Source organism: Drosophila bipectinata, chromosome 3R, assembly GCF_030179905.1.
Source record: "Drosophila bipectinata strain 14024-0381.07 chromosome 3R, DbipHiC1v2, whole genome shotgun sequence".
NCBI lineage: Eukaryota > Metazoa > Arthropoda > Insecta > Diptera > Drosophilidae > Drosophila > Drosophila bipectinata.
Window position 1 is genome coordinate 15,822,485 of NC_091739.1, and position 26,587 is coordinate 15,849,071.

The 26,587-nt window shown below is 45.1% G+C and overlaps 4 protein-coding genes and 1 long non-coding RNA gene across 8 annotated transcripts; 4 read left to right on the top strand and 1 right to left on the bottom strand.

The window, feature by feature from the left end:
• Window positions 1-5,603: 5,603 nt before the first annotated feature.
• On the bottom strand, window positions 5,604-10,929 carry LOC138926657 (uncharacterized). 4 transcript variants are annotated; one of them, XR_011443260.1, is made up of 4 exons: window positions 10,819-10,929; window positions 6,249-6,616; window positions 6,122-6,189; window positions 5,604-5,937 (listed from the first exon to the last, which is right to left on the bottom strand). It is a non-coding gene; the product is annotated as an uncharacterized lncRNA (long non-coding RNA). The 4 variants fall into 4 exon arrangements; XR_011443261.1 differs by having other exon boundaries at window positions 5,604-5,940; XR_011443262.1 differs by having other exon boundaries at window positions 6,249-6,531; window positions 10,819-10,913.
• Window positions 10,930-11,071: 142 nt separating this feature from the next.
• LOC108129196 (sulfhydryl oxidase 1-like) lies at window positions 11,072-12,694 on the top strand. The gene has a single exon (XM_017247152.2). The coding sequence runs from the start codon at window positions 11,072-11,074 to the stop codon at window positions 12,692-12,694; it is 1,623 nt and encodes a 540-aa protein (XP_017102641.2).
• A 2,241-nt stretch (window positions 12,695-14,935) lies between these two features.
• On the top strand, window positions 14,936-17,685 carry LOC108129195 (sulfhydryl oxidase 1-like). Its single transcript, XM_043211656.1, has 3 exons — window positions 14,936-15,802; window positions 16,649-16,825; window positions 17,662-17,685. Exons 1-3 carry the CDS (start codon window positions 14,936-14,938, stop codon window positions 17,683-17,685), a joined length of 1,068 nt encoding a protein of 355 aa, XP_043067591.1.
• A 340-nt stretch (window positions 17,686-18,025) lies between these two features.
• On the top strand, window positions 18,026-19,698 carry LOC108129956 (sulfhydryl oxidase 2-like). Its single transcript, XM_043211988.2, has one exon. The coding sequence runs from the start codon at window positions 18,051-18,053 to the stop codon at window positions 19,671-19,673; it is 1,623 nt and encodes a 540-aa protein (XP_043067923.1). The 5' UTR covers window positions 18,026-18,050; the 3' UTR covers window positions 19,674-19,698.
• A 289-nt stretch (window positions 19,699-19,987) lies between these two features.
• LOC108129955 (sulfhydryl oxidase 1-like) lies at window positions 19,988-22,718 on the top strand. The gene has a single exon (XM_017248270.3). The coding sequence runs from the start codon at window positions 20,038-20,040 to the stop codon at window positions 22,591-22,593; it is 2,556 nt and encodes an 851-aa protein (XP_017103759.2). The 5' UTR covers window positions 19,988-20,037; the 3' UTR covers window positions 22,594-22,718.
• Window positions 22,719-26,587: the final 3,869 nt, after the last annotated feature.

Below are 26,587 nucleotides of genomic sequence, written 5' to 3' on the forward strand. Positions count from 1 at the left end.
ATTTTTTGGGGAGAGTCTTTTATACATACTTTTAATTTAAAGTTGTATTTAATAATATTGGAGTACAACTTTATTTTTTACTGTGTACTTGGTGTGCTGGTGTGTGAGTGTTTTTTTCGTGTTTGGCGTTAACATTGGCAGCAGGTGTTTGACATTGCGTCAAAGGTATTGCTGCTGCTGCTGCTTGGGCTGTTGTTGCTGTTGCAAGTGTTGCTGGTGCTGGTGCTGCTGCTGCACGGGCTGGCTTTGCCTTTGCCTGCCTCAATGTTTCAATGCCTCAATGCCTGGCTGACAGGCTGCCACAGGAAGCCATACAGTATTTCGAGTACGGCTGTTCGGCTGTATGGGAGTGTGTGTGTGTGAGCCAAGTTGTTTTCATTGTTAACAAGCTTTCTGTTGTTGTAGGTCGCAGAATGTGAGCCACCGAGGGATGGTGAACCATTTTAGCTTATGCGAAATTAACTTTCGGCGTGTAAATGTAAATGGCTTGCACAATTAGAGCTTGGATTGTGTTTTTTGTTTACTGCCCAGGTGCTAATTATGTTGGCGCTGTAGGGATGCAGATGGTATCCTAGATTGGGGCAGTTTATTTCACAACTAGCTCACAGAGTGTAGCCCCCATTGCAGATACATACATATAGTATGTGTGGATTATAGAACCATCTAGACCGAATTGCGGGTCCTTCAGAGTCCTCTTGCCCACAAATATACGATTGAATGAGTTTTCACAACTAACCGACCAATCGGGCCCAATAGCCGAACAGAAAACTAAATCAAATAGGACTCGAACTGAAAGTCGAGCGGAAAGTGCTCGATGCAGTGCCCCTCAATGTGCCCTCGAATGAATATATATTCTAAAATAAATATCTATTCGCCGGCGGGGCCCACTCCCGCAATTGATTGCTAATTTGATGCCCATTTGCAATGGCCTACGCTTTTCTGTGCTCCTTTTTTTTAGCCACTCTTTTTGCCATTGGCCAACAGCTGCAATTGAAAGCAAATATTGCGTATACGCCCCCTGTGCTCCAGCACTTACGCATGATGTTCTGTTTGGCCATTTCTTTTTCCCAACCCCCACACCCCACACCCGGCTGATATAATTTTTCTAAGCAGAGGTGGCGGCGGCCTAATGGAGGCCAACGGCTGGCGGGGGGCTGGGCGGGGGTGGCAAGTCTGCATGCATAATGCATTTGTAAACGCATAAAAGGATATTGATCTGCCCCCAGCCAACAAAGCGACCGCCAGGCATCGGCCAAGGGGCAGGGGATTCCAACAGCCGCAAAACTTTTTTTTTCGCCATGGGAAGGAGCGTTGGCTAAGACAGCGAGAGTGCTGCAGGCCTCGAAAATTGCATTCGCATTTCTGTATAATTTTTCCCCCTCACCGATTTTATATACGCATGTTTGAATGTATATATAATACATGTAAGTGTTTGGAGGGGAGTATATACTTTCCAGCCATTATATGCAATTCTGCGGCGAACAACTTACGCACTTTTCGTTGTGGGTTTTTGTTTTTGTGCTCGCATGCGTCACACGTCGTCCTGCTGCGTGAGGACCTTCCTTCTTCTTCTTCTGCGTCTTTCCGCGTCCCCCCAAAGAAAGTTTGTGCCTGCTTATGCAATATTTATAATTATAATCATATTTTCCATTCCATATAAACTCTAGCGACTCGTTCTGCCGCACTGCTGCACCGGGCTGAGCCTTAAATTGCATTTAAAAGATTCCCATTTCCACTTGCGACGTTCCATTTTTTTTTTTGTTTTTTTCCCAGCCACTCCTGCTCGGTCCGCCTTGGGGCACTTCCTGCCGGCCGAAAAAGTAAAATTCATTTCCCCAGACCGACACACAAAGCCCTGTCACTCAGGGCCAAAACGAAAAATGTTTCTGGCCCAAAACAGACCGAAAAAATTCAAGGAGAAGCGACAAAAAATAAACTGGATAGAAGACAGAACTTTGCATTTATAATTAAGCAAAAAAATAAAGGACGCCATTGAATGCAGGACTAAAAGGAGAGATCCCTGCGGCGGATACAAAGATTTTCAGCGGAAGATAAGTCAGTCAAAGGAAGGCCAGAGCGCTGATTAAAAATCTTTTAATTCCAGGCACTTACTGAGGTAGCTCAATTATATTGTGGATAAAATTATATTCCATATGGGTGAAAGAACTCCCAAAATCCTTTTTAGAGTGTCTGCTAATGCATTTATGCATGGGATTATCCCTGTGGCGAGACCCTGTCGTGTGACGAATTCCGAAATTATTTGTTTTGGCTTGTTAGCCGTAAATTTCAGTGCTTTTCGTGTTAGCCGACCCGCCGATTTCGACCAGGGTTTAGTCACTCCGAGCCGGGCTAAGCTAAGCCACAGCTAAGCCGCAAAAAGCAGGGAAAAATGTTAACCTTTCCTATGCGACCACAACATCGAAACGGCCAACGACAAATTTATGATAATTTCGAACGAAAAAATGCCGCTGATGTTGCCGTCGTTTGGCCGTTTGGCCGAGACCATAGAATGACATTAGTGCATCGTCCATTATTGCCTCAAAACATGCTCTTTTGTTGTTTTCGGTCGAAACATTTTCATGGCCCGAAGGGGCGCCACGCCCCCTACTTGTTTCTACTCTACCTCCGCCCTTGCCGCCCGCGTCATTCACTTTTCCAGCCTGTCACGGGCCGGCCTTTTGTTGGGAAGTTATGACCGCCGGCGAATTGTAAATTATATTTAATTAAGGCTGCATTTCGAATACAAACGGAGCCTTAACTTCTTTTCATCCGTTAAAAAATAACAAAAACAGAAAAGCCGTCAGCAGAAAGCAAAAAGGAAACATTCAATTGCATTTTTAATTAGGCGCTTGTCTCGGACTTCGGGCCACATTGCTTTATGCTGATGACAGCCAATAGCATTTGGCTTTTTGGAATATTCATACGGCAGACAGGGGGCCAGAGATACATATGTATAAAGCCGATTTGTTAATGACCGCGCCTCGCACGACAGCCTGACATGCAAGTCCTTCCGCAGGACTAGTGAAAATTGTGTATGCAACTGGGCTTGTGATTGCAAATGGTTAGTAAACAGGCAGTTCGCCCTGGAAAAGAATCTCCTCATTAGCCCGATTGCTTTTCCAAACTCAGCCATGTTGTACCTCAGCCAAGGTATCCTTTCCGACTATGGACTCGTAAATTTTTGGCTATCGCCGGGTACAAACAAAAACTGGCAGATTTCCTGGCCAAGTTACAAGCATTTAGGCCTGGTTTTTCTATCTATTTGCCCCTGTGTGTGCAACAGGCGACAGCTGCTGCTCCGGCCATTCCTGCCATTGGCCGGCGATGATGGCATGCCACTCAGATGGAGCTGCAAGCTGGGAGCTTCCAGCATGGATCTGGAAACAAAACCAAAACCGCACCACTCACAAAAAAGTGGTTCTCTATATATTTTTCTAAAATCAAAATGTCCACTTTTTGCTCATCAACGCCGCTGGTTATTGTTGTTGCCAATTCAGCCGGCTGCTGCCTGATTTTGTTGGCTTTCTGGCTTGGTCTTTGGCCAAAGTTGTCGCCAGGCCTTTTTTGTTGTTCTGCCGGCCAGTGGCAGTTGCAGTTGCAGTCGATGTTGCAGCAATGTCATTAACTTGGCCGGCGGCCTCTGAGCGCTGACATCGCAACATGATGCGCGATTTGAGCTTTAATGTTCATTCAGTTCTGGGTATAATGCACTAGGAAAAACATATACATTCTCAAGGAATTATTTTCTATATTAAAGATATTTATATTTCATGATAGGTAGTGCAATAGTTTCTCCAAGTGTCGCTGATTTTTCCTCTAATTTCGCCAAAGTATAAAAAGTGCGTGTGCAATTATAAGTCGCATTTTAATGTTACCTGGATCCGAGATCCGATCTGGATTGGAATAGAGCAGGGGGAAGGGAAATGTGATGGGGGGGGGGGGGGGGGGGGACCAGGTCCAGCCCATTTTCTAGCCCAGCCCAGCAGCAGATGCGATGACTTTGATTTCGTGTCGCCAAATTGTTGAGTTGCAACGCCATGTGCTTGGCCCGGCCGAGAGGAAGAGGTTCATTAAAAAAGTATTTCAGCGCTGATTTTGCCACACATTTTTTGATTGCCACTGCCAACTGGCAGCTCCTTGACTGTGGTCAGTGGAATCGATCAAAACAAGTTGTTGGCTGGGCTGCAAAAAAGCCCAAAGGAAAAAAAGACTGTAAAAGCGGTTCCACAGCCCCTGAGTTCCAGTGTGATTACCTTTGGGCCTTTGGATGTGCTCGTACTCGCATTCGTACGTTCATGATTTGTGGTTTGGCTAAAACTTTTCGCCTCGAACTTGGGAGGAAATATTTTTCGAGGCGAGCAGAATATGTATCCAGCAAATACCTCCGGTGATTGACACTCAGGAAATGTCAGGGAATTTGATTGGCTTTTATGATCGGCCGGCTACCGCTTAAGGCATTAGACAAAAAGAGTATTTGCATATTTTTACCTTTCGGCAGTGTCTTGGCGAATAATTAGAATTCATAGACATGTGTCGCGGTGGCCGGACAACGAAACTCACTGAAATGTGGTAGTTTGTTCGTTTTTGTCCGAGTATCTGAGTATCTGCTGGATGCATTCGGCGCAAAGGTTCATTGACGCGTCACACAGCAGAAAGCCAAAGAGTGCAGAACAGAACAGGAATCAAAACGAAATGCGCCAAAAATAGCTAAAAATACGCCACAAAAACCAGTTATCACGAATTGCCAGCCAGAGAGGCAAATAGCCCGGCCCAAAGAGACCACAATAGCTGGCGAATTTTCATAATTTTTGCATTTTTATAGAACATTCGAACAAAAAGCATCTAAAAGCGAAGGGGGTTGGGGGATCAGTGACTCAGAGCCAGAGCCCTATGGGTTCTAAGAGACTATGGAAGTCTTGATTGTAGTGCCTTCTTAGCTTAAACCTTAAATTGAGGTAGTATTTAGTAAAGTTTCGAGAAAATCTTCCTTCAGAGTCTATTAGATACAGATTCTGTGGCTTAAACGCGTGTGGTCTTGGCTAATTACCTTCCCTTGGGCTTGGCCACCGAAAGTGCATTCCGATACTCTCTGATTCATTTTAAGCCCCTCCTTAAGTCCCTCAGATCCCCTCCATTGGCTTTCATTGATGTGATCGTCGAGGTTCAATCTCATTCATTCATTTCGGCTGCCGGCAGTCCTGAGCAGCATTTGGCTACTTCAGTTGCACGGTGGCTGGGATGAGATGCTGGCTCAATGGCTTGGTGTCTCGGTGGCTATGCGGCCATATAGCTGCCTGTGTTTGGGACACACCTTCTGCAACGCCACGCTAATCACGAGCAGTCGTTGAAGCGCCGCCAGCAACAACAAAATCAAGAAAAAAGCCACCAACAATAGCAACAAGAACTGAGGCAGTGGCCGTGGCAGCGGCAGCGCGTGGATAAATCAAAATGCAGCCCAGAGACGTGAGCAGAGCCGCCTTCTATCCACGAGACCCATCCTCCCAGCTCCCGGTTCCATGCTCCTCATACTCCATCCAAGTCGCGGATTCTGTCTGCATAATCCACGGCCAAAGAAAGTGCCGCATATGGGAACTGCACTGCAAAAGAAGGAGGTCCTAATCACTTTGGAAAATTTACTTGTCTCTATTCAAGACTCAGATAGATCTCTTAAAATCTAAAACATCAAGATAATGTTTTTGTTTTATTTGTTTAAACTCATTAATTATAAGGTTAATTTTCTCCAAGTGCTCTTCTCAATGGAACCCGGGCTAAAGAGCCTCAGAGCTTGGCTGATCCTCATCCGCCTGCTCATCCTCAGCCAAGACAAATGCAGACGCCGGCTCTTTAGCCGTATCTTTCACTCTGATTGTGGTGGCTCCTTCGGTGGCTCGTGTGGGGCTCGTGTGGGTCTTGTTCTCTGGCCGGGAGGGGGTGCTGCTGCTGGAGGAAAACACTTGGCTACTGTTTGTTTACATATGTCCGACCACTCGGGGTATAACTCAATCAGCCAGAAGACCTGCCAGGTCAGGTGACCTGCAACAAATTAGCCAGCACGACTCCTGGCCTGCCTCGGGCCTCTGACTCTGGCTCTGACTTTGGCAGTTGGGAGTTATGAACTCACCTGCGGAATGCTGGGCAAAAACCAGCCCGACAGCCCCTCCATAGTTGTGGCCAAGTTCTAATGAAAACCTAATTACAAAATCAGCCAATACTCTCAAGACCCCGGGACACATAATTAAGGTGCTCACTTGACTTGTGTGTGTTTTCCCTCGGTGTCTCCAATTTCCACTACCATTTCCCGATCCCGATTCCGAACCCCTCTCTATGGCGATGAAAAACGCATTTAAAAGCCACATTAATGACGCAAAAGCAAACACGGGCGGCCGGGGAGCTACCACTTTGGTAAAATAGGAAATTGCTGCGTCTGCGTTCGGCTGCTCTCCAGATTCTGGTCTATCTTATATATTTTTTGTCCAGTTCCCGACAAAAACGGTTGCTGCCTCGAGCTGCCTTCTAGCTTCCAGCTCCAGGCTGCAGCGTTTTCAGCGCATTTTTAGTTAATTTACCAGGAAAAACATTTGAAATTCTTAAAAAAGTCGCAACAAGAAGTCGGCGGCTGAAAAAAGTCACATCGCAAAGTTGTCTACACAACGCCTAACTAAAATACTCTTATTTGGAGCGAGTATGATGGTTTTAATGCCAAGCTAGTCATTGAGATTAATTAATAAAATACGGCTATTAAAATGGAAGCTTAGTATAACATTTAGATATAGTTAGCATACCGATAGATAAAAATGATAGATGAGTGTAGGTAGAAAGAGGTAGTTATTCAATAGATAGAAAGATTACTAATCAAAAGGTATAAATTTAAGGTTAACGTATTATTTATAGTATAAATATTAAGCTTAGGGTATCCAGCTACTAAGCTCCATTTGTCTAAAGAGCATTTTGTTTGGTTGGTTCTAAAGCTGTTTCTTCTGTTATTTTTTCATTTCGTCGCCACCGCCGTTGCTGCATAGACTAAAAATCGCATTCGATCATTTATGGGATTTTATTTGGCGCGTCAGTGAATGTTGCTAAGCAATTTATTTATGACATTTTTTGCTTGGCCAGGCTTGGGTTTAATGTGGATGTGCCTGTGCCTGTGGACATCGATGTGGATGTGGATGTCGCCTCTTCGGCGGATTCGTGCAGCAATGTCTGCTACGCATCGAAATAGTTACAAGAGGCTCAGTGCTGCTCTTTGTTGCAAGTCTTACTGTTGCAAGTTCCATATTCATCAGATGCGACACTCTTCATTCTTGGTGTTGCTTGTATCTTTCTTGTATCTGGAGGAGATGCTTTGGCTTGTCTTGTAGTTTTTCGTCTGCTGCTTTTTCTATCGAAAAGCAAACTGGATTTCGTCTTAAACGCTTTGCTTTGCGGATTGCTGCCTCACTAGCATTGCTTCGGCTGTTGCAGTTGCAGTTGCAATTGCTGTTGATTTTGCCATTGCATTTTAATTAAGTGCATTTTAATGAGGCATCACGGTCCCCATCGATGCGACTTTGGAACATCATCAATTACACAAACGCATTTTAAATGGGCTGCCTGCCTCTGGCCGATCCAGCTGGGAACTACGAGCTGGTGCATTTGCCAGATTCATTTCAATTCAGTTTCCCCTTGGTTTTGGTTTTGATTTTATTCAGGTAATTATTAAGCCTATTTGGATTAGTCTCTGCCCTTGTGGCTTTGGGCCCTCTATTGCGGTTTTAGCCAGCAGATCGATGCAAAAAAGTGCTGCTAAAACAGTTTGTTTTAATTCGATTGGAGACTGCCGGAGTGTCCTGCCAGGATGTGTTTGCAAATCCCATATTGCTAATGCGAATGGATAGTTCTAGTTTTAAAAAGGGTATTTAAGACATAGATAGGTTACCCTAACAAATATATTATATTTAAAATGAAAAAAATTATTTATTTTATGCTTTAATCTTGGCAACTATTGGGCTCTAAATCTTAACCTCTTTATGGTAATATATACCACCCAAGCTTAGAGCATTTGCTAAACCATAAGACCCTTGAGTTCTGAGAGCATATCCTTGCCCACAAGTCCACCTCCTGCCCACTCTCATTAGCCCACCCTCGTCGGATTGCAACCCCTTCGGCCCCTCTTCACAGGCTGTTCAAAAAGTTTTTCCATTTTTTCAAATTGCGTAATTTTCATTAGTTTGCTGCATTTGCAGACAAATTAAGAGCTTCTGCCGATGTCCTGGCCCGGACTCGAATGCAACCCCTCAGAGTGCATCTAACCAAAGTGCGTATCTGTGAGATACGCATGCAAATAGCTGCCTGCAGCCCGGCAGGATGGCAGGTCGGCAGGACCACCCCGATGTGATGCGGTTTTTTCAATTTCTCTCTCTGAATTTTTTTTATTTACAGCCTTTTTGTACGCAAATAATTGTGAATTTTTTCCCCCATCCCTTTATGCCTTTTTTTTTTGTTATTGTTTGGTTTGGTTGGGAATCCAGTGGATTTTTTATTTTTATTTTTCTATGCTCCAGCGTACATATTTTTTATTTTTAATTAAAAGCGGAAGTAAAAGCTGGGGGCGAGGCGTCCGAGGGAAAGGGTTCTGGTTGGGTCTCTGGAAGGGTTTGGGTTCGGATTCGGATTGGTTTGGTTTGGGGACTTGTCAAGTGCGTGTGGGTGCGTGGGTGCGTTCATTTAGCTCCGTGTAGTGTTTTGCTAACAATGCAAATTTCAGGGCATTGTTGCTGCCACGGCTGCCACCGCCCCTGCCCCTGCCCCTGCCACCGCCACGCCACTTGCCACCCCACACTCGAGACGCATCAAATCATCAGCGGCGATTTCAGACATAGTCGTCATCTGATGAAATGTCAAATGCGTTTTCCCCATCACCCCCATCTCCCTAATCATTGCACTACAAACATGGCCAAATGCAAACAGTTAGTAGGGCCCGGCTACTGCTAATGCTGCTAACTGGTAACTGGTAGCTGCCTAAGCTGCGCAAACTAAACCAAACTCAACAACAATAAAAACATGGCAACAATTCACCAGCTGAAGGGTTTTTCAAATAACGAAAAAAAGGAAAAAAGCCAAAGCAGGGCAGCGGAAAAAGGGAAAAGTCAGGCGAAAAAAAGGATCGAGAAAATTAAAACAAAACAAACAGCAAACGCATCCTTAGCATCTGCAGCCACTGTGTACAGAGAGAGAAAATTATGGTCAAGAAGATACCATATAATAAGACATATAAATGACCAATCGGAGATCTTGGTCTGAGCCGCATCTTATAGCCCCCTGCTAGGCACGTCCTGTTGAGTCATTTTTTCTCTCAGTGGCGTCCTGAATCCCACATCATCCTTTGACTGTTCTGCCCTGCTTTGCCGGCTCTCTGTTCCACGCATGAAGAGATTTCGGTTTAGCTTTTGATTGACGAACTTGGCTCGTTGTTTGTCCCTCATCCTGAATATCCTTTTTCACCCAGTCCTGCCATACGCTGCCGCTTTTCACTCAAACTCATCAACGTCAGCGACGCATTCAAATCGTTTTGATGGACTGCCTCGATGGTCCTTCCCTTCCCTATCAAGCTCACGCAGTGCATCCTGGCACAAGAACAAAACAGCATCGAAAACAAAAAAAAAGGATATAAAAAAAGAAATTGAGAAATGGGTAAAAAACATGTGGACTGAGTCTGGCACAATATTTGTATTTTACGCTATTTTCACTGACGACTGCCATCATGTCTGAGTTGCCTCCGATTTGTGTGTTGCATGATTTGCAAGCCGATTTGCAACATTGTTCGTGTCAGTCAGCGCATTGTTGTTGATCGTCATCAGTGCCACCGCCGTGTGGCTAGAGTGGGTTGTGGGTGGTTTTTGGAACTGTGTACTAAGCACCGCCCCCACCGCCGTTTGTTTGCCCAGCCATTGTGCTGGCTCTTCCACTTTTTCTATATTTTTTTTTTTGCTGATTGAAAGTTTGTGCGACAATTGTTGCGGTTATAGGAAATGGCCCAGAGTCTTATTAAACAAAATGCCCCGTAAGCTCAAATTGTGCGGAAGGCTTGGGGCAGGATAACAGTGTAATTAACTCTTCATTTAGGTTTGTATTGATTTCATATTTTGAAGTAAGCCATTATCTTATCATGAACTCTAATATAAATCATACGCCCTGTTGAGCGCCCTAGACTCCTAATGAAATTCAGACAATAAGCCGACAAGCAGCTCCCTAAACACCTCTGGGCGCTTATCTAAAGTTTGTAATATTACAATCGCTTAAGCATTTCCACTGCAACGCCTTTTCACACTTAATTCGCCCCAAAGTATGCTACAAAATATGCTGCAGAGCCTGGCCGCTTCCATCGTTGCAATTAAATTAGCCATCCGAAAGTTGGCCATTTTGTGGCAGTTGGATCATAGTTCGGTAGGTGCACGGGGGAGGGGCGCTGCATAAACTGTTGCCCAAAAGTTTTAAGCTGCATTTGAGGCTTGCTGTTTCACACCCCACTCAGTTCCCCCCTCGACTTGCCCTCAGTCAGCTGGCAAAAGTTTCGAGTGGCGCTTGTCTTGTTTCATCTCCTCAGCTTTCATGGCGAATAATCTGTGACGTCAACTGCGGTTGGCCGGGTTCTCCGCAAAAGTTTTTGCATATTTTGCATCTGATATTTTGGCCACTTTTGGAGCGAGCTATTGCCAAACTCGTTGCCAAGGCCAACTTGTTGCATTTGGCAGCAGAGTGCCGGGGCATGTGTGAGTTGGCCTTGTGGTTGCTTTGTGTTTTGATAATTGGAAACACATTGGGGTCGTTAGTGTCACTTACATCTAATTAGCCCAAGGACCCTTCTGGACAAACGAGCCACAAAGGATTAAAAACTAAAACATAGTAACCGCAAAGTGTTTATTTTTTACGATGGCAAACACACACTAAAATTCTTTAGAAACAAAAGCAAATGTTTTGCCAACTAATAGGATTTACTATTATCAACAACCTAATTTAATAAGTTCCACTAGAACTAGAACAAAACAATTCCGATTTTCATGGGGCTTAGTTAGTCTTTACCTTAACTACGATAATGGCACACCAAGGGAAGTTCTCCAAAATCACCCAATTGCTTCTGATAGGAGCTTTGTTGTTTGCTTATTCGTCGGCAGAAGTCAAAAACCATTACATTTATGGAAAATACGTTAAGGATCTGAAGCGCTTCGATGCGTTACATAAAGCCCTGCTAGCTCCGAATGTTTCAAAGCTGGTGGTGTTCTCCAATAATGTGTGCGACGACTGCACCATATTCGAGGAGACCTTGCAGATTGCGTCCCGGAAAATAAAGGCGTGGGATCGGTTCGTACGAGTCTACTTCTTCGACTGCAGCCAGGAGACAAATGTGCGGGTGTGCCAAGAGTTCGACATCCGTAAAGAGCCATCTTTGCTCTTTTTTCCACCCCACTATACGGATATGACCAGGGGCATCGTACTCTCCACTACCGAACCCATAGCCCCCCAAGTGGCCGCCCAAGTGGCGATCAATACAAAGGAGGACAAGAAAGACGGCGTGAACTTTAAGCCCCTAACGGCAGGCGAGGATCTGAAGAGCCTCATCAAGAAGTATCTTTTGCTAATTTTCCAGAAGAACGACACGGAAGTGGGCACCATGACGCTCCTGGCGTTGTCAAACGTGCCCGAGATCACCGTAAGAATTGTCAAGGATGCGGCGGTGATGGAGAAGCAAGCTCCTGGCTTGAAGGTGGCTCTCTTCGATAGCCATTTGAAGAAAGTAAATTTGTCGTTTAAAGAAGAAACCAGTGAAGACATTGTGGAAAGTGTGTCAAAGTTGATATCGCGAAAAGCTCGGCGCCGTACAGGCATTGGGAAAACCCATTACTTTCAACCAAAAATGGTGGACACTATCGACGACTATTACCATGAGACGATAGAGATGGTCATTGACACCCTCAACGATAGATCCGTAATCTATCGCGCTGACTTGGAACAGGCTCTGATGAGGATATTGCACATGGAGATTCCCAAGATGCGAACTCCGAGCGGAATGCGGTTGGTGGCCCTTCGGAATTGGGTAAAGCTCATCTCGGAGGTGAACCCTCTTAACACGAAGGGCAGAACAGTGCTGAAGCAGTTGAACAAGTGGATGGAGGGCGAAAAGAAACCTTCGGGAGACCAGTTTCTGGAGACGGTGTATTCCCTGGAGAACGCCATCGGAAATGTCTTTAAGGGGCGGCACTACGTTGGCTGTGCTGCGACGAAACCCTTCCTGCGGGGCTATCCTTGCGCCCTGTGGGTTCTTTTCCACTTCCTCACCGTGGAGGCGGCCAAGGAGCCGGTTCCCTTTAAGCCCGGCTTTGTGATCCGCACCATTAGGGACTTTGTCCAGTACTTTTACTACGACTGCCCTTACTGCGCCAACGAGTTCATGAAAATTTCCAGGGGCATGGATCATGTGACTACCCATGAGGACGAGATCCTATGGCTCTGGGAAGCGCACAACAAGATGAACCTCAAGCTTGTTGGCGACGGCACTGAGGACCCCAAGTTCCACAAGGTTCAGTATCCCCCCAAGGAACTTTGCCATGAGTGCATGGATCAGACTTGGAACAATGCCAGTGTGCTGAGTTTCCTGACGAGCATTTACAACCTGAAAAGCTTGAGCTTCTTTGGACTACCCACCATGACAGGATACTAGTAGTATTTTCCCTATTTTTAAATGTTAAACAATAAATCGAATAAAGAAGTATTGTGTTCAAAACTTTGGTTCCACCTTCCATCCACCAAATTGGCTAAAGCGACACTAACTTCTGCTGCTTTAAAAAGAAACCACACCGTATAAAAGCCTTCAGTTTTTGTTAAAAGCCACAATGTGGACTACATTAGCTTTCAGTTTAATATTTTTTGTCACACTATCGAATGGCCAGCGAAATGAGCGATATTTTTCGCCATCTGTTTACAGGAACTCGGTAAACATTCAATGGCTGAACAGCTCGACCCTCCAGGAGGTCCTCGGAACACCGTCGCTGGCCAAACTGGTTCACTATATAAGTGGGTCCTGTGAAAAGTGCCGACAGTTCGAGTCAATCTATAAAAAGTTGGCTAAAGAGCTCAGAGACTGGCGACGAGTTCTAGGAATTTATGTAGTCGATTGTGATGATCCCAAAATGGCAAACGACGCCAATTGCCTCAAAAGTCAGAGGACTGTAGTACTTAATTTTTACCCTTCCGATTTCAAAATGCACTACTTCAGATTCGATAACTGGGACCCGCAATCAATTACTATGCAGCTTATTCGAGAAATTTCGAAATCTCATTTTAGGCCCAAGGATCCAAACTTTGCGTTACTAGATCGGTCAAGGTCTTTGACAAAATTGTTCGAGGAATATGGCAGCGAAGTGCAATATCTGTTGCTGGTCCTCCAAGAAAAGGGTTCCCAGAATGGCATCAGGACTTTGCTAAACCTTCTATCCTACCCCCAGGTAGCTGTGAGAATATTAGAAGACCGTAATATCTTCGCTAATTTTGGACTGAAACCAAATCAAGAGAAAATGGTACTGTTCCGCCGAAATGGAGCACTCCAGAGGGTTGAATGGAGTCCTGATGGGGAAACGGTAGGTAGGTATTTGGAAAGTCATGGCGTTAAAAAGGTTCGTTAAAACCAGAACTGAAATTGAACTGAGTGTTTGCTAATCTACACATTTCTCGCCTTTAGAGGACGCCTTCAGTTGGGGGCCCCAAAAATAATAAACAGCGATCATATCTATATGACGCGGATAACATTGAATTGCTGACCAATCGTACAATTTGGAAAGCTCTCAAGGCTCCGGCTCTAGGGAAACTGGTCCAATTCATGCGGCCTACCTGTGGTGCTTGTGTGTCATTCGCCCCCAAATTCGATGCTTTGGCACATCAGCTCAAAAGGTGGAACAGTGTTCTTCGCATTTACTACGTTAACTGCGATAAGGAATGGGATTTGTGTTCCAGCTTTAATTTAAAAGCAACGCCTACACTGCGATATTTTCCCTCACGCTTTGTTTTCGGAAAACAAGGATATGGACGGGACATTACTAAGCGAGAGCCGAAGGAAATTATATCAGCACTGGCCACATACTTGTCGAAGAACGATTTCAGCACCCGAGAACCTAACTTTTCGCCCCTAGAGTCGACCGACAACTTGACCACACTATTCAGGCCTTATGATCAGGCGCTGCAGTACGTGCTGATAGTTCTTCAAGAAAAAAAATCCACTTTGGGCTTTCATACGCTTCTGAATCTCTTGCCCTACACCGATTTGGCAGTTCGAATCGTGGAGGATCCGAGGTTATTTTTGAATTTTGGACTGTCGCCCAAACTAAAGGGTGTAATCTTGGGGAGAAATGGGTCCAAAGTGCCACTTTATTCCAAGTGTTGCGACGCTGATGAATTAAAGAAAAAATTCCTGGCCCTAAAGGGCATAACTAAACAGCCAAGCTAAAGCAATTCATTACATAACTTAAAGACATTAAAAATAAAATTAAAAATAGAAGAGAAAGCCTCTTGTTAAAGCATTTAAGCAACGTAACAACTTGTTATGGTTTTTAAAATTCCTTAAGCCTGAAATTCAGATTATGGGGTTTAATACCAATTATTAAGAACTAATTCTTACAAAAAAATTCCAGAACTCACAGTTTCTTTTGTGAAGTATAATAGTAAAGTTCTGTTCGAGATGCATGCTCTTCAGAAGTATCGAGTTTTGATGATGTCGTGGCTTTGTACGATTATTTTGGACCCAACCAACGGTCTTATAGAGGTAACGAAGAAGAAAAAGGATGTGGTTGCTTATCATTATCCTAAAAGGGCCAATACCCAAACAAAATCGATGCTGTTGGATGAAAATGAAGAAATAATAAAGAAGGTTTTGGATCATCCCAAGCAAATATATCAAGCTGACGTGGAAATGGCCATCCATATTCTGATGCATAGTGAAATTCCAAAAATAAAGATCATCAAGGGTAAGGCCTACGAGTCTTTGATGAACTTTCTGGCAGTCCTAGTGCATTTGAGTCCCATGAAATTGGAGAGAATGCATTGGTTTGACAAGTTAAAGGACATCCTGACTAACTCCAAAGGCGTCATGTTCGGCATCGAGTTCCAGGACCTGGTCTACGCCCACGAACTGGCGGTTGGGAAACTAATAGGCGCCGTGGACTTTGTGGGATGCCGCAGATCGGCAGCCTATCCCCGTGGCTTTAGCTGTGCCCTTTGGCATTTGTTCCATTACCTGACCGTGCAGGCCAGTTTGGTGAAGCCGCAGACATACAAGCCCGGCTACGTGCTGAACATTATTGCCTCCTTTATCAGATACTTCTTTCCCAGCTGCCCCGAGTGTTCCAGGACTTTCCAGGAAATAGCCGAGGCCCGGAAAGTCCACGAGGTGCGGGACTACGACGAGGAGATCCTGTGGATGTGGGAAGCCCACAATGAGATTAACAGGCACCTGGCGGGCGGCTCGTTGGAGGATCCGCTTTTCCCAAAAAAGCAATTTCCCACCGCGAAGAGCTGTCCAGACTGTAAGACCAATCATGTTTGGGACCGGAAAAAAGTGCTGAACCATCTGAAAGATATCTACGCGATGGAAAAACTAAGCAAACTTAATTTGATCCATAGACCTCCAGTGCCTCCACAAAAAGAAGGTCGCAAGAATCCCCCGAAGGGAGACAAAGACCACGAAGAAGATCACAAGGAGCCCAAGGAGGGTCACAATGAGCATGAAGATGGTAACAAGAAGCATGAAGGGAGTCATAAAAATTCCGAAAGTGGAGAGGTGAGTGATGGAAGTACCACCTCCACTACCGCAATCGACGATCACACGGAGGCATCTATCCATAAAAGGAGCAGAAGTAGGCATTCCCATAGAAGAAGCCGAGGAAAACGAAGTGCAGATTGTCCTTTTGTAAGCAACCGTCTCTATAGCCCATTGGATAACATTGAAATGTTAATCAGCGCCACCTATAAAGCGATCCTCGGAGCGCCGGGCTTTGCAAAATTGGTCCAATTCATGAATATTTTCTGCGAAACCTGCCGCCGATATGCGCCCACTTTCAAGAAAATTTCCCGAACATTACTAAAGTGGAAGCCCATTATTCGTGTCTACGCAGTGGACTGTGCCCAGGACGAGAGTGTAGAAATTTGTCGGGATTATAATATTACAAAAATGCCCAACATTCGGTTTTTCCCCCCGATTTTTTCAAAGGAGCGTGATGGTTTCGGAATTAATATCCTTCAGACGGAGCCAAACAAAGTGATTGAGGAGGTGAGAGGGCATTTGGTGAAGACTACCTACCCTGATGGCAGGGTAAACTTTAAGCCCTTGGGGCCAAATGAGAAACTGCCAGATCTCTTTAAACCTAAGGGTAACAATACCATCGACAAGGTTGCCCTGGTTGTTGAAAAAAAGGGCACGTGGGTCGGCAAACAAACTATCCTTGACCTTCTCCCATATCCCAGCGTAGGGGTTAGAATAGTGGATGTCCCTAATATTTTGGTGAACTTTAACGTCGATCCTATAAAAATAAATATGGTTGTTTTGGACCCACTAGGAGTTAAAAGAACAGTTTCCTCAAAGGACACCAGTGCCGACCATGTTAAAGATATTTCTTCCATGCTTGAGAGGGACGGTTACACACCTCTGCCCACTCCACCCACCACGGTGGCTCCTGTTGAGAATGAAGATTATGTGAATAAGGCCATTTCGGAACGCCTAATTTCGGGTCCCCTGAAGATCTATAGAGCCGACATGGAACAGGCCATCGACAAGCTCCTGCATATCGAACTACCAAAGGTCCAGGTAATCGAAGGGGACAAGCTGGTAGCCCTGAAACAAATAATCAGGCTATTGAGCAGCTTGAATCCGTTGAACAAAAATGGCAGAAACCTTCTATTAAAGATTGATAGTTATGTAAAAGATGCCACCAAAATCACGGGCGCCGAATTGGCTCAAAAAATTAAGATTTTAGAGTCAGAAGGGGGCAATAGTTTTGTTGCACGACGTTATGTAGGTTGCCTTAAGCCAGCCCTGAGCGCCTTCCCTTGCTCCCTGTGGACTATTTTCCACCATCTGACCGTGGAGGCTGCTAAATACCCGAAGATTTTCACGGCTGGCTCTGTTCTCCGGGCTTTATACGGATTTGTTAAGTACTTCTTTGGCTGTGCGACTTGTTCGACATACTTCCTGGAAATGGCCAAACGGAGGGGCATGGAATTGGTCAAAACCCACGCAGAGGAGATCCTCTGGCTTTGGGCAGCCCACAACGAAATTAATAAGAGACTGGCTGGAGATCCAAACGAAGACCCCAAATTCCCCAAGATTCAGTTTCCCTCAAAAAAGGATTGCCCACCATGTCGGAATAACAGGAACGAATTCATAGAGTCAGAAGTCTTGAAGTTTATAATTACTATCTATGACATAAAGCAAGTTAGCGGCTATGGAGTGCCCGATACCAATGTCTATTTTCCAAACAATGATTCAAATATTAATATAAATAATAATACTAACATTATTATAGTTCATCCCGGGAGGCAAGTGTAATATTTAAAAGATATATGTATGTCTTTAACACTAGAACCATTTTATAAAATAAAATTTTGTAAATATTGGTGAATATTTTAATATCTTTTTACTAGAGGCCAACGAGTTTTGGAAACTAGGTTCGGTGTTTTGATGAGTTTTTATCTCAGGTTGTTAAATTCGAATCGAATGTAAGATCACCAGGGAATGCCGAGTCTCTTAGATCATTTCTATGTCATTCTCTGGGTATACAGAAACACATTGTTCACCGCGGCCACCTTTTTATTATGTGATTTGAATACATAAATATGCTTTATTTTGAACTTTGAGAACGTAATCTGTAGATGTGGGTGCGCCTTTCAGGCAGGTAACCGAAAAACTTGTTCTGAGCGAAAGAGAGTCTCCGATTTGGGTTAAACGAGACAGACAAGGCTATAATTACCATATGGTCTCCGCCTTGCCACCAGTTTCTATATCCCACTGAACCAGTGAGCATCGAGTGGCGATGATTCGGCTACTGTTCTGCCTGTTGTTCCTTTCCCCCGGGCTGGGCTACAGAATCACTCAAAACGAGGCCAGCCTATACAACAAAGACGACAATGTGGTGATGCTGGACAGCGAATCGCTTCCATCGACTTTGAGCCTGAAGCCGGAGAGCAAGCTGGTGCAGTTTCTCAACAGCTTCTGTGGGGACTGCCAGCGATTCGCGCCGGTTTTCAAGTCCCTGTCCCGAGACCTGTACCAATGGCGAAGAGTCCTACGGATCTATGCAGTGGACTGTGCCCAGGAGAGGAACGTGGAGATTTGTAGACAATTCAACATCCGGCAAACGCCCACGCTGAGGTATTTTTCCTCGGAGCTCGCAGGGAAGGAGCTCGGCTTGGGTGTGGACATACCCTCTCAAGACCCGAAGGTCATTGTCTCAACTTTGGCGGATCTTGTGTCAAAGGATAAATTCGAATCGCCAGGTCAGCCTAATTTTGGATTCTTACAGCCCAACGAGACTCTAAGCTCATTATTTAAACATGATGGTCAGGCTTTCGTAGCCCTCGTCTATCAACCGAAAGATTCCCAGATTGGCAGGGATTCCATTCTTTCCCTATTGCCGTACGACCAAGTAGCTGTGAGAGTCTTTGGGGACTACCAATTGCTTTCCCATTTGGGTATACAGCCCTCCAATCGGACAGTATTCATGATTGATCGAACGGGCAAAACAGAGGGTCTCTCGGGAACTGAGGGCTACCAAGCATCCATTGGAAAGTTCCTTGAAAGCCTAAATTACAAGCCAGTGCCTCCATTACCGGAACCCACACAAACCGATTCCTCTGAATTTTTGGACCAACAAAAGCAGGCCATAATAGCGCAGGTGCTGAAGCAGCCTCGAAAGATATATCGCGCCGATTTGGAACAGGCCATCGACAAACTTCTGCATATTGAACTTCCCAAGGCTCTCTTCCTCCAGGGGGACAACTTCACGGCCCTGCACAGCTTCCTTCGGGTTCTTAGCCAGTTGAATCCCTTGAACAAAAATGGAAAGGTTCTGCTATTAGGCTTAGACAAGGCTCTGGCTGCTTTCAATGAAACCTCCGGATCTGAGTTTGCCGAGACTGTCGATGCGGTGGAAAAGCCACTTGCAAAAGTTTTCAAGGGAAAACGCTATGTTGGCTGTGTTGCCTCCAAGCCATTCCTGAGGGGGTTCACCTGCTCCCTGTGGAGTCTGTTCCACTACCTGACAGTGGAGGCGGGTCAGTCAGCGAACCAGCTTCCTCCGGGTACGGTCCTATCCGCCATTCACGGATTTGTCAAGTACTTCTTTGGCTGTACGGACTGCTCCAATCACTTCCAGGAAATGGCCAAGAGGCGGCGAATGGACTTGGTGAAGACCCACGACGAGGAGATCCTCTGGTTGTGGGCCGGTCACAACGAGGTCAACGAACGGCTGTCCGGCGATGCCACTGAGGATCCCCAGTTCCCGAAGATCCAGTTTCCCAGTCCAGAGAGCTGTGCTTCTTGCCGGAATAATGCCTCGGAGTGGCAGACCGGAGAGGTTCTCCGATATTTAAAGAGCCTTTATGGCAAGGATAATTTAAGCTTCTATGGCTTGCCCACCTCTCAAGGATACAATTGAGTTTGACTTTGGGCTTGGAAATATTAAATTAACTAGGCTTTCAACTTGTCAATTACTACTTTATTGTTTACTCATTTTGTTAACTTTTAAAACACAATTTTTTAAAAAGGACCAATTATTTTTTAAACATTTTATAATATCTTTAAGCCATATACATATATACCTTTTATGCAAGTGTTTTTAAATATACAAATATATGTTGTTTATAATGTGATTGTTTTAAATGCCACTAGTGGAGAATTTGAATTATTATGGTGTGTCTAGCTGAAGCGATTTCAATTGGTCTTGCCTACAAATACTCAATATTTCGAGACAGTATCCACTAGTTTCTGCAGATCCACGAGCCTATACGGAATCGCCCGAAATGGGGGCCATGTCATCAGAGCGTTTCCAATCATTAACTGCAGCCTTGGTCCTTATCCTTCTCTTTTCCGGCAAAGTCCATCCCGAGCACGGTTTATATTATGGACTGGACAATGTCGAAACTGTAAATTCGACTCAGTTGGAAATGGAATTTAACGACCCCAATACTGGAAAGTTGGTCCTGTTCTTTAACAACTTGTTCGGAGACAGCCAGCGGTATGTCCCCACTTTCAGAGACTTCGCCAGGACGGTGTACAAGTGGCGAAGACTCCTTCGAATTTTTGCTATCGACTGTGGCCAGGAACACAACGTGAATATATGCAGAATGTACGATGTGAAAAGGACTCCTTCGCTGCGCTACTTCTCGCCAAACCATCGAAGTAGGGCGGATGGCTTGGGCGAGTACATTGGCGCGTTAGGGCCTCCGGACCTTCTATCGGTGTTGAAGAATAAGTTAAAAAATATCAAGTCAACTCCCAAGCTGGGGCCAGTCTTCCACGAAATGGACCGTAGTGAGACGGTGAAGTCAATTTTTAGAAACTTCGGGTTGGATGTGGAGTACCTAGTACTGGTATACGATGAAAAACCTGGACGTTATCGCAATCTATGGTGGTGGAACTCACGTGATCCGTGGGGTCGGCACAGTAATGTCGAACCAATGCAGAACGATGCAGTATATGAACTGAATCCTACGGTTTTGCTCGACCTTCTGCCGTATAGGCAGGTGAGAGTGCGATACCTAGACTACATTTCTATACTCCGCAAGTTGAATGTGGTGAATGAAAAGTTGGCAATCGTAGATCGCTTCGGAAATGCTTTAGGACTCAGTCCAGACCGTCCCGATAAAGAATCATATGTGGAGGCTGTGCTAAAGATCCTCGACTTCGTCCATCAAACGCCCCAGCCTAGTCTCCTCTCCACAATTGCCACTGCACCGAACCAAGATTTTCTGGAAACTCCACTCCTTTCCCCCGGGCTGGACAACGGAGTCAATCAAAACGAGGCCAGCCTATACAACAAAGACGACAATGTGGTAATGCTGGACACCGAATCGCTTCCATCGACTTTGAGCCTGAAGTCGGTGAGCAAACTGGTGCAGTTCCTCAACAGCTTCTGTGGGGACTGCCGGCGTTTTGCGCCGATTTTCAAGTCTTTGTCCCGAGACCTGTACCAATGGCGGAGAGTCCTACGGATCTATGCAGTCGACTGTGCCCAGGAAAGGAACGTGCAGGTTTGTAGAAAATTCGACATCCGACAAACGCCCACGCTGAGGTATTTTTCCTCGGAGCTCGCAGGGAAGGAGCTCGGCTTGGGTGTGGACATACCCTCTCAAGACCCGAAGGTCATTGTCTCAACTTTGGCGGATCTTGTGTCAAAGGATAAATACGGGTCGCCAGGTCAGCCTAATTTTGGATTCTTAAAGCCCAACGAGACTCTAAGCTCATTATTTCAACACGATGATCAGGCTTTCGTAGCCCTCGTCTATCAACCGAAAGATTCTAAGATTGGCAGGGATTCCATTCTTTCTCTCTTGCCGTACGACCAAGTGGCTGTGAGAGTCTTTGACGACTACCAATTGCTTTCTCATTTGGGTATAAAGCCCTCCAATCGGACAGTATTCATGATTGATCGAAAGGGCAAAACAGAGGGTCTCTCAGGAACTGAGGGCTACCAAGCATCCATTGGAAAGTTCCTTGAAAGTCTAAATTACAAGCCAGTGCCTCCATTACCGGAACCCACACAAACCGATTCCTCTGAATTTTTGGACCAACAAAAGCAGGCCATAATAGCGCAGGTGCTGAAGCAGCCTCGAAAGATATATCGCGCCGATTTGGAACAGGCCATCGATAAACTTCTGCACATCGAACTTCCCAAGGCTCTCTTCCTCCGGGGGGACAACTTCACGGCCCTGTACAGCTTCCTTCGGGTTCTTAGCCAGTTGAATCCCTTGAACAAAAATGGAAAGGTTCTGCTATTAGGCTTAGACAAGGCTCTGGCAGCTTTCAATGAAACCTCCGGATCTGAGTTTGCCGAGACTGTCGATGCGGTGGAAAAGCCACTTGCGAAAGTTTTCAAGGGAAAACGCTATGTTGGCTGTGTTTCCTCCAAGCCATTTTTGAGGGGGTTCACCTGCTCCCTGTGGAGTCTGTTCCACTATCTGACAGTGGCGGCGGGCCAGTCAGCGAACCAGCTTCCTCCGGGTACGGTCCTGTCCGCCATTCATGGATTTGTCAAGTACTTTTTAGGCTGTACGGACTGCTCCAATCACTTCCAGGAAATGGCTAAGAGACGGCGAATGGACTTGGTCAGGACCCACGACGACGAGATCCTCTGGCTGTGGGCCGGTCACAACGAGGTCAACGAACGGCTGTCCGGCGATGCCACTGAGGATCCCCAGTTCCCGAAGATCCAGTTTCCCAGTCCAGAGAGCTGTCCTTCTTGCCGGAATAATGCCTCGGAGTGGCAGACCGGAGAGGTTCTCCGATATTTAAAGAGCCTTTATGGCAAGGAGAACTTAAGCTTCTATGGCTTGCCCACCTCTCAAGGATACGATTGAGTTTGACTTTGGGCGGCTTGAGCGGGTTTGGCATGCCTTACTAAACTACAATTTAAATAAAATCTTACATTTTTTCAAAATAGGTGTGAAAAAATAAATGCGAGTCAAATATTTTTTGTTCAAGACGTAAAGACATTTTCACTTCGCATCAATTACCTTTTAGAGTTTATTTCGGGGAAAGCTGGTTTTGGATGAGCCTGCTATGGCTACCATGTTGGTCAAAATAAAATCAAATCGATTACTATATAAATTATACCTTTGTTTATTTTTCTCCCATTAAGATATTTTGCAAAAGTTTTGTGCCTAGGCAGAGAAAATTGTTGAGCCCCACGCACATACCTATTTACTAAATTAAGCGTTTAAATTAAATGAAGCGTCATGTGCCCCCGCCCCCAGAGTCCTGGCAGGAGTTTAGCAAACTGACCTGAGCCAAGGCAATGGCAAAGGCATTGCTACTCGTATTACGGCGATTACCCGCACATCAAACCGAACCGTATATTAAATTATTTATAGAACATTTTTGCAAAATATCTACGCACTAATTTGCGTAAAGTAATCGATGTGGTGGAAAAATTTTCACGCATGCACACGTGAGGCGTGGTGGGTGGGGGTGCGCCTGGGGGCGGGGTTTTCGCTGCAAGCCGAGTGGCTATTCGGGGGTTGGAGTTTCGGGGTTGGGGATCAGCCGATTGGGTGGCCGTTCAGTCATGCCCAAATAAGCAACGGCAAACGGAAGCTAAAAATTACCCTACCCTCCCTACACCCACTCCGACTCCTACTGCCCCTGGTGCAACGCCCACAAAACTTTCTTCATTGTGCGTAAATCGGTGCCCCTTGCAACCGCCTGGGCTGCCTGTCGAGCTAAAAGAGTTAACGCAACGTAATGATGTGTATGTAAAATTTATAATATACATAAATAAATAAAATGCACGCAGTTTGGGTTTGGTGCACTTTATCGATATTTTCTCTTTGTGGCACCTTTGTGGGTCTGGGACTTGGGGCTTCCCGTACGCGGTTTGGGTTGCAAGTAAAATGCCAAGAACGAGCACAACTGTACCACGCATGATTTTTGTGCGTGTCCGCGGAAATGAAAGGTTCTGAAACTACGGCAGGCCGCCAAGGCAAGCTGTAAATTTTCGACCGGAAACGGAACCGGAAACCAGCGCCCATTTGTAGCATTGAATTGCTGAGCCATACATCTTTCCTGCGTTTCGAGGTCCGGTCCGGTCCAAAATCGGGCTGTGCGTAGAGTGCGTAAGATATGGTCGAAATCTAACAGCAAACGGATATTGTGGCTTTTTGTCTTGCGAATTTTTCCAAGGATCCCCTTTGGAGCCCTTGGGCCGAGGAAATTGCCCTAATTGGCCACCAAAAGATTTGCATAACATAATTGCCAGCCGGCGCGGCAGAGATCGCGCTCTATAACCGACATTGTGGCATGACTGCATATTAACCAAAAACAACAGCCCGGCCAGAATTATGCACAAATTATTGTTTAGGCATTTAAATTACAGCAACAACGGTGGCGTTGTAAAAATGCAGGGAGTTCGCGAAACGAAAACAATAAAATGCCAGCTGAAGAAGCATCGGCGTTGTTATAATTATGTAAAAACAGTCTAAAGATTGACTTGACTTCTATACCCACTCAAGCACACACACAACGAAGCATACACTGAGAGAAAAGGCAGAAACTATTAATATTCTGAGAGCTTAATATTCTGAAAATCGCTCTTGTCAAGCCTTGTCCCTCAATTAATTTTAAAAAAACTAAATAAGTTCAAAATGAAACTCTAAAAAAGGTATGCCATTTTTTTTTTCAGTGCCTAGCTGAACCTGGCATGCAAAGCCAACATAAATTTTTAGGGGGGATACTGGGGGGGTGGCATTGCAACAGCAACCCAGTAATTATCAGTACCTTAGCGGCAAGCAACATTGTCTGTGTATTTTTCTATCTCGGCTACCGGTCCGCGTACCGCTGTGTCTACCACCCACTCCTGCCACTCCTCCCAGCCCTGCCACCACCGCTGCCAGCCCCCAGCCCTATCCCTATTCGCACGCAAAAAATGTAAAGTGAAAATATTTTTTAAGGCACTTGTTCGAGGAGTAGGGTGGGACGCGGCTTCATCTAAGCCGTGTGGAGGGTTCGGTTCCACTTTGCCGTTGGCTGGAGTCTTGCCCCACTCCCTATCGTCTACTATGCCGAACTTGAGCAATTTTTTTTAATTCAGCTACATATAATTAAAAATAACATGAAATGAACAAAAAAAATAAATAAATAAATGAGGCAACAGTAAGCGAAAAAATGGGGTTACCTAAAGATCAGAGATGCTGCATAATTGATTTTATAAAAAAATGTATATTCGTTTTTAGCTTTTAATTATAATTTTAATTTAATTAATTATATAAACAGACTAATCTAAATTGTAAAATGTAATAATTGTAACTGGCTGTCATTTTTTATTCGTCAGTGTAGGTCCAAGGAGTGCGCCTTAAAGCCAAAAAATGTAAAAAAATAGAAATAATATTATTTGGCCAATTTTCCACATCTTGCAACTCATCTTAAGTATTTTCGGCAGCCCTATTGAGCTCCACTTGAAGCTAATATGGCTAATATGGAAGCTCGTCGACCAAAAAGGGCTAAAAAATATGCCAAACCGAATGCAATTTGGCAACAATTTTCCCAAAGTTTGTTGCCACAACCCAGCAATGCGGCTGATGCCTGCCACTCTGCCCCAATCCTATCCCCCCCTTCCCGTAATCCCAGTATCCCTGGCCTACCCCTCCTTCAGCTGTTGCCACAAATTGCGGCAGCGCGTAATTAAAACAATTTGTGCATAATTTTTGTACAAGTGCAGCCGAAAGCCGTACCCAAGGCTCCAGCCCTCGCCCTCGCCCTCAGCCTCTGGCCCGCCCCTTTTGGTGGGCTTTTAAATAATAATTTGCTTAGTTTATGAAGTGCCCAAGTGGGTGTGCGTGTGTGTGTCTGAGTGGGCGAATGAGCTACATAAACAGTTCTACCCCCCACAACCCCACTTTTGCATTTTCTTCTAGTTGCTGCGCACAATTTACTCACTTGGTTGCATTTTAACATATTTCGTTACGTTTTTAGCCCGGCTCGGAGTCAATTGTTGTTGTTTTTTCAGTTGGCTGGCATGCATTTTTTTTGTTTTATTGTTTTTGTTATTCCATGTTTTTTGTTGTTAATTTTTCTGTTTTTTGTAGCACTCACCTTAGGTTTAATTTGTTTGAGTTTCATGCAACTGCCACTGCCTACTGCTGCTGCCGCATCGGCTTCAGAGCTTCAGCTTCTGTTTCTGTTGTGAATTTCACGTGCATCTGCCGAAGCTCTGGCTCTGACTCTGGGACTGGCCCGCAACTGCCTTCTTTCTCCCAAGTCGAAAAATATTTGTGCACGCAAAAAATGTTAATTGCCACAGCAACAGTGGCAGCAGTAGCTACAACAGTGGCAACATCATCAGCAAAAAAGCGAACCATCAATGCGGCGGGGCATTAAAATATTTAGGTTGCAATTGCCTCTTCCTATTCCTCTTCCCAAGCCCAAGTTCCAGTTCCAATTCCCCCAGCAGTTGCCACAGTCTCTCTGGCAGTCCCTCAAACTCTAGTCCGAAACCCAAACTCCAGCCCAGAACCCGACTCCAGCTCAGAGTTGCTGCCGTTAATGCAACTGCAACTGTAACAAATTGCAATGTCGCACATCTGTCTTTCCTGGCGTTTGTCGTTGCCTAAAAAAGTTATGAAAAAAATGTATGTATTCGCTTCTCTGGCCGAATTTGCAATGCCCTTTTCTGCATTTTCTAGTGTATGCAATCTCATTAAAATATTTTAATATAAAAGTTAAGTAATTGCCCTTGAAACCTATTTTGCTCATAAAGAAGTTGATGGCTCTCTGCCCGGCTAGGGTATTAAGAAACATAAAAACATCTACATGTCCCGGCCCTGAATGGAAGCTTAGACCAGAGTAGAGCACTGGAGA

Excerpts from the sequence above, each read along its gene's own strand:
- LOC108129955 (XM_017248270.3), top strand. The coding sequence starts at position 20,038 with ATGGGGGCCATGTCATCAGAGCGTTTCCAATCATTAACTGCAGCCTTG.
- LOC108129196 (XM_017247152.2), top strand. The coding sequence starts at position 11,072 with ATGGCACACCAAGGGAAGTTCTCCAAAATCACCCAATTGCTTCTGATA.
- LOC108129956 (XM_043211988.2), top strand. The coding sequence starts at position 18,051 with ATGATTCGGCTACTGTTCTGCCTGTTGTTCCTTTCCCCCGGGCTGGGC.
- LOC108129195 (XM_043211656.1), top strand. The coding sequence starts at position 14,936 with ATGGCCATCCATATTCTGATGCATAGTGAAATTCCAAAAATAAAGATC. Across the intron at positions 15,803-16,648 it reads AAAATTCCGAAAGTGGAGAG|AGGGACGGTTACACACCTCT; the intron begins GTGAGTGATGGA and ends TCCATGCTTGAG. Across the intron at positions 16,826-17,661 it reads TCGAACTACCAAAGGTCCAG|AGGCCAACGAGTTTTGGAAA; the intron begins GTAATCGAAGGG and ends TCTTTTTACTAG.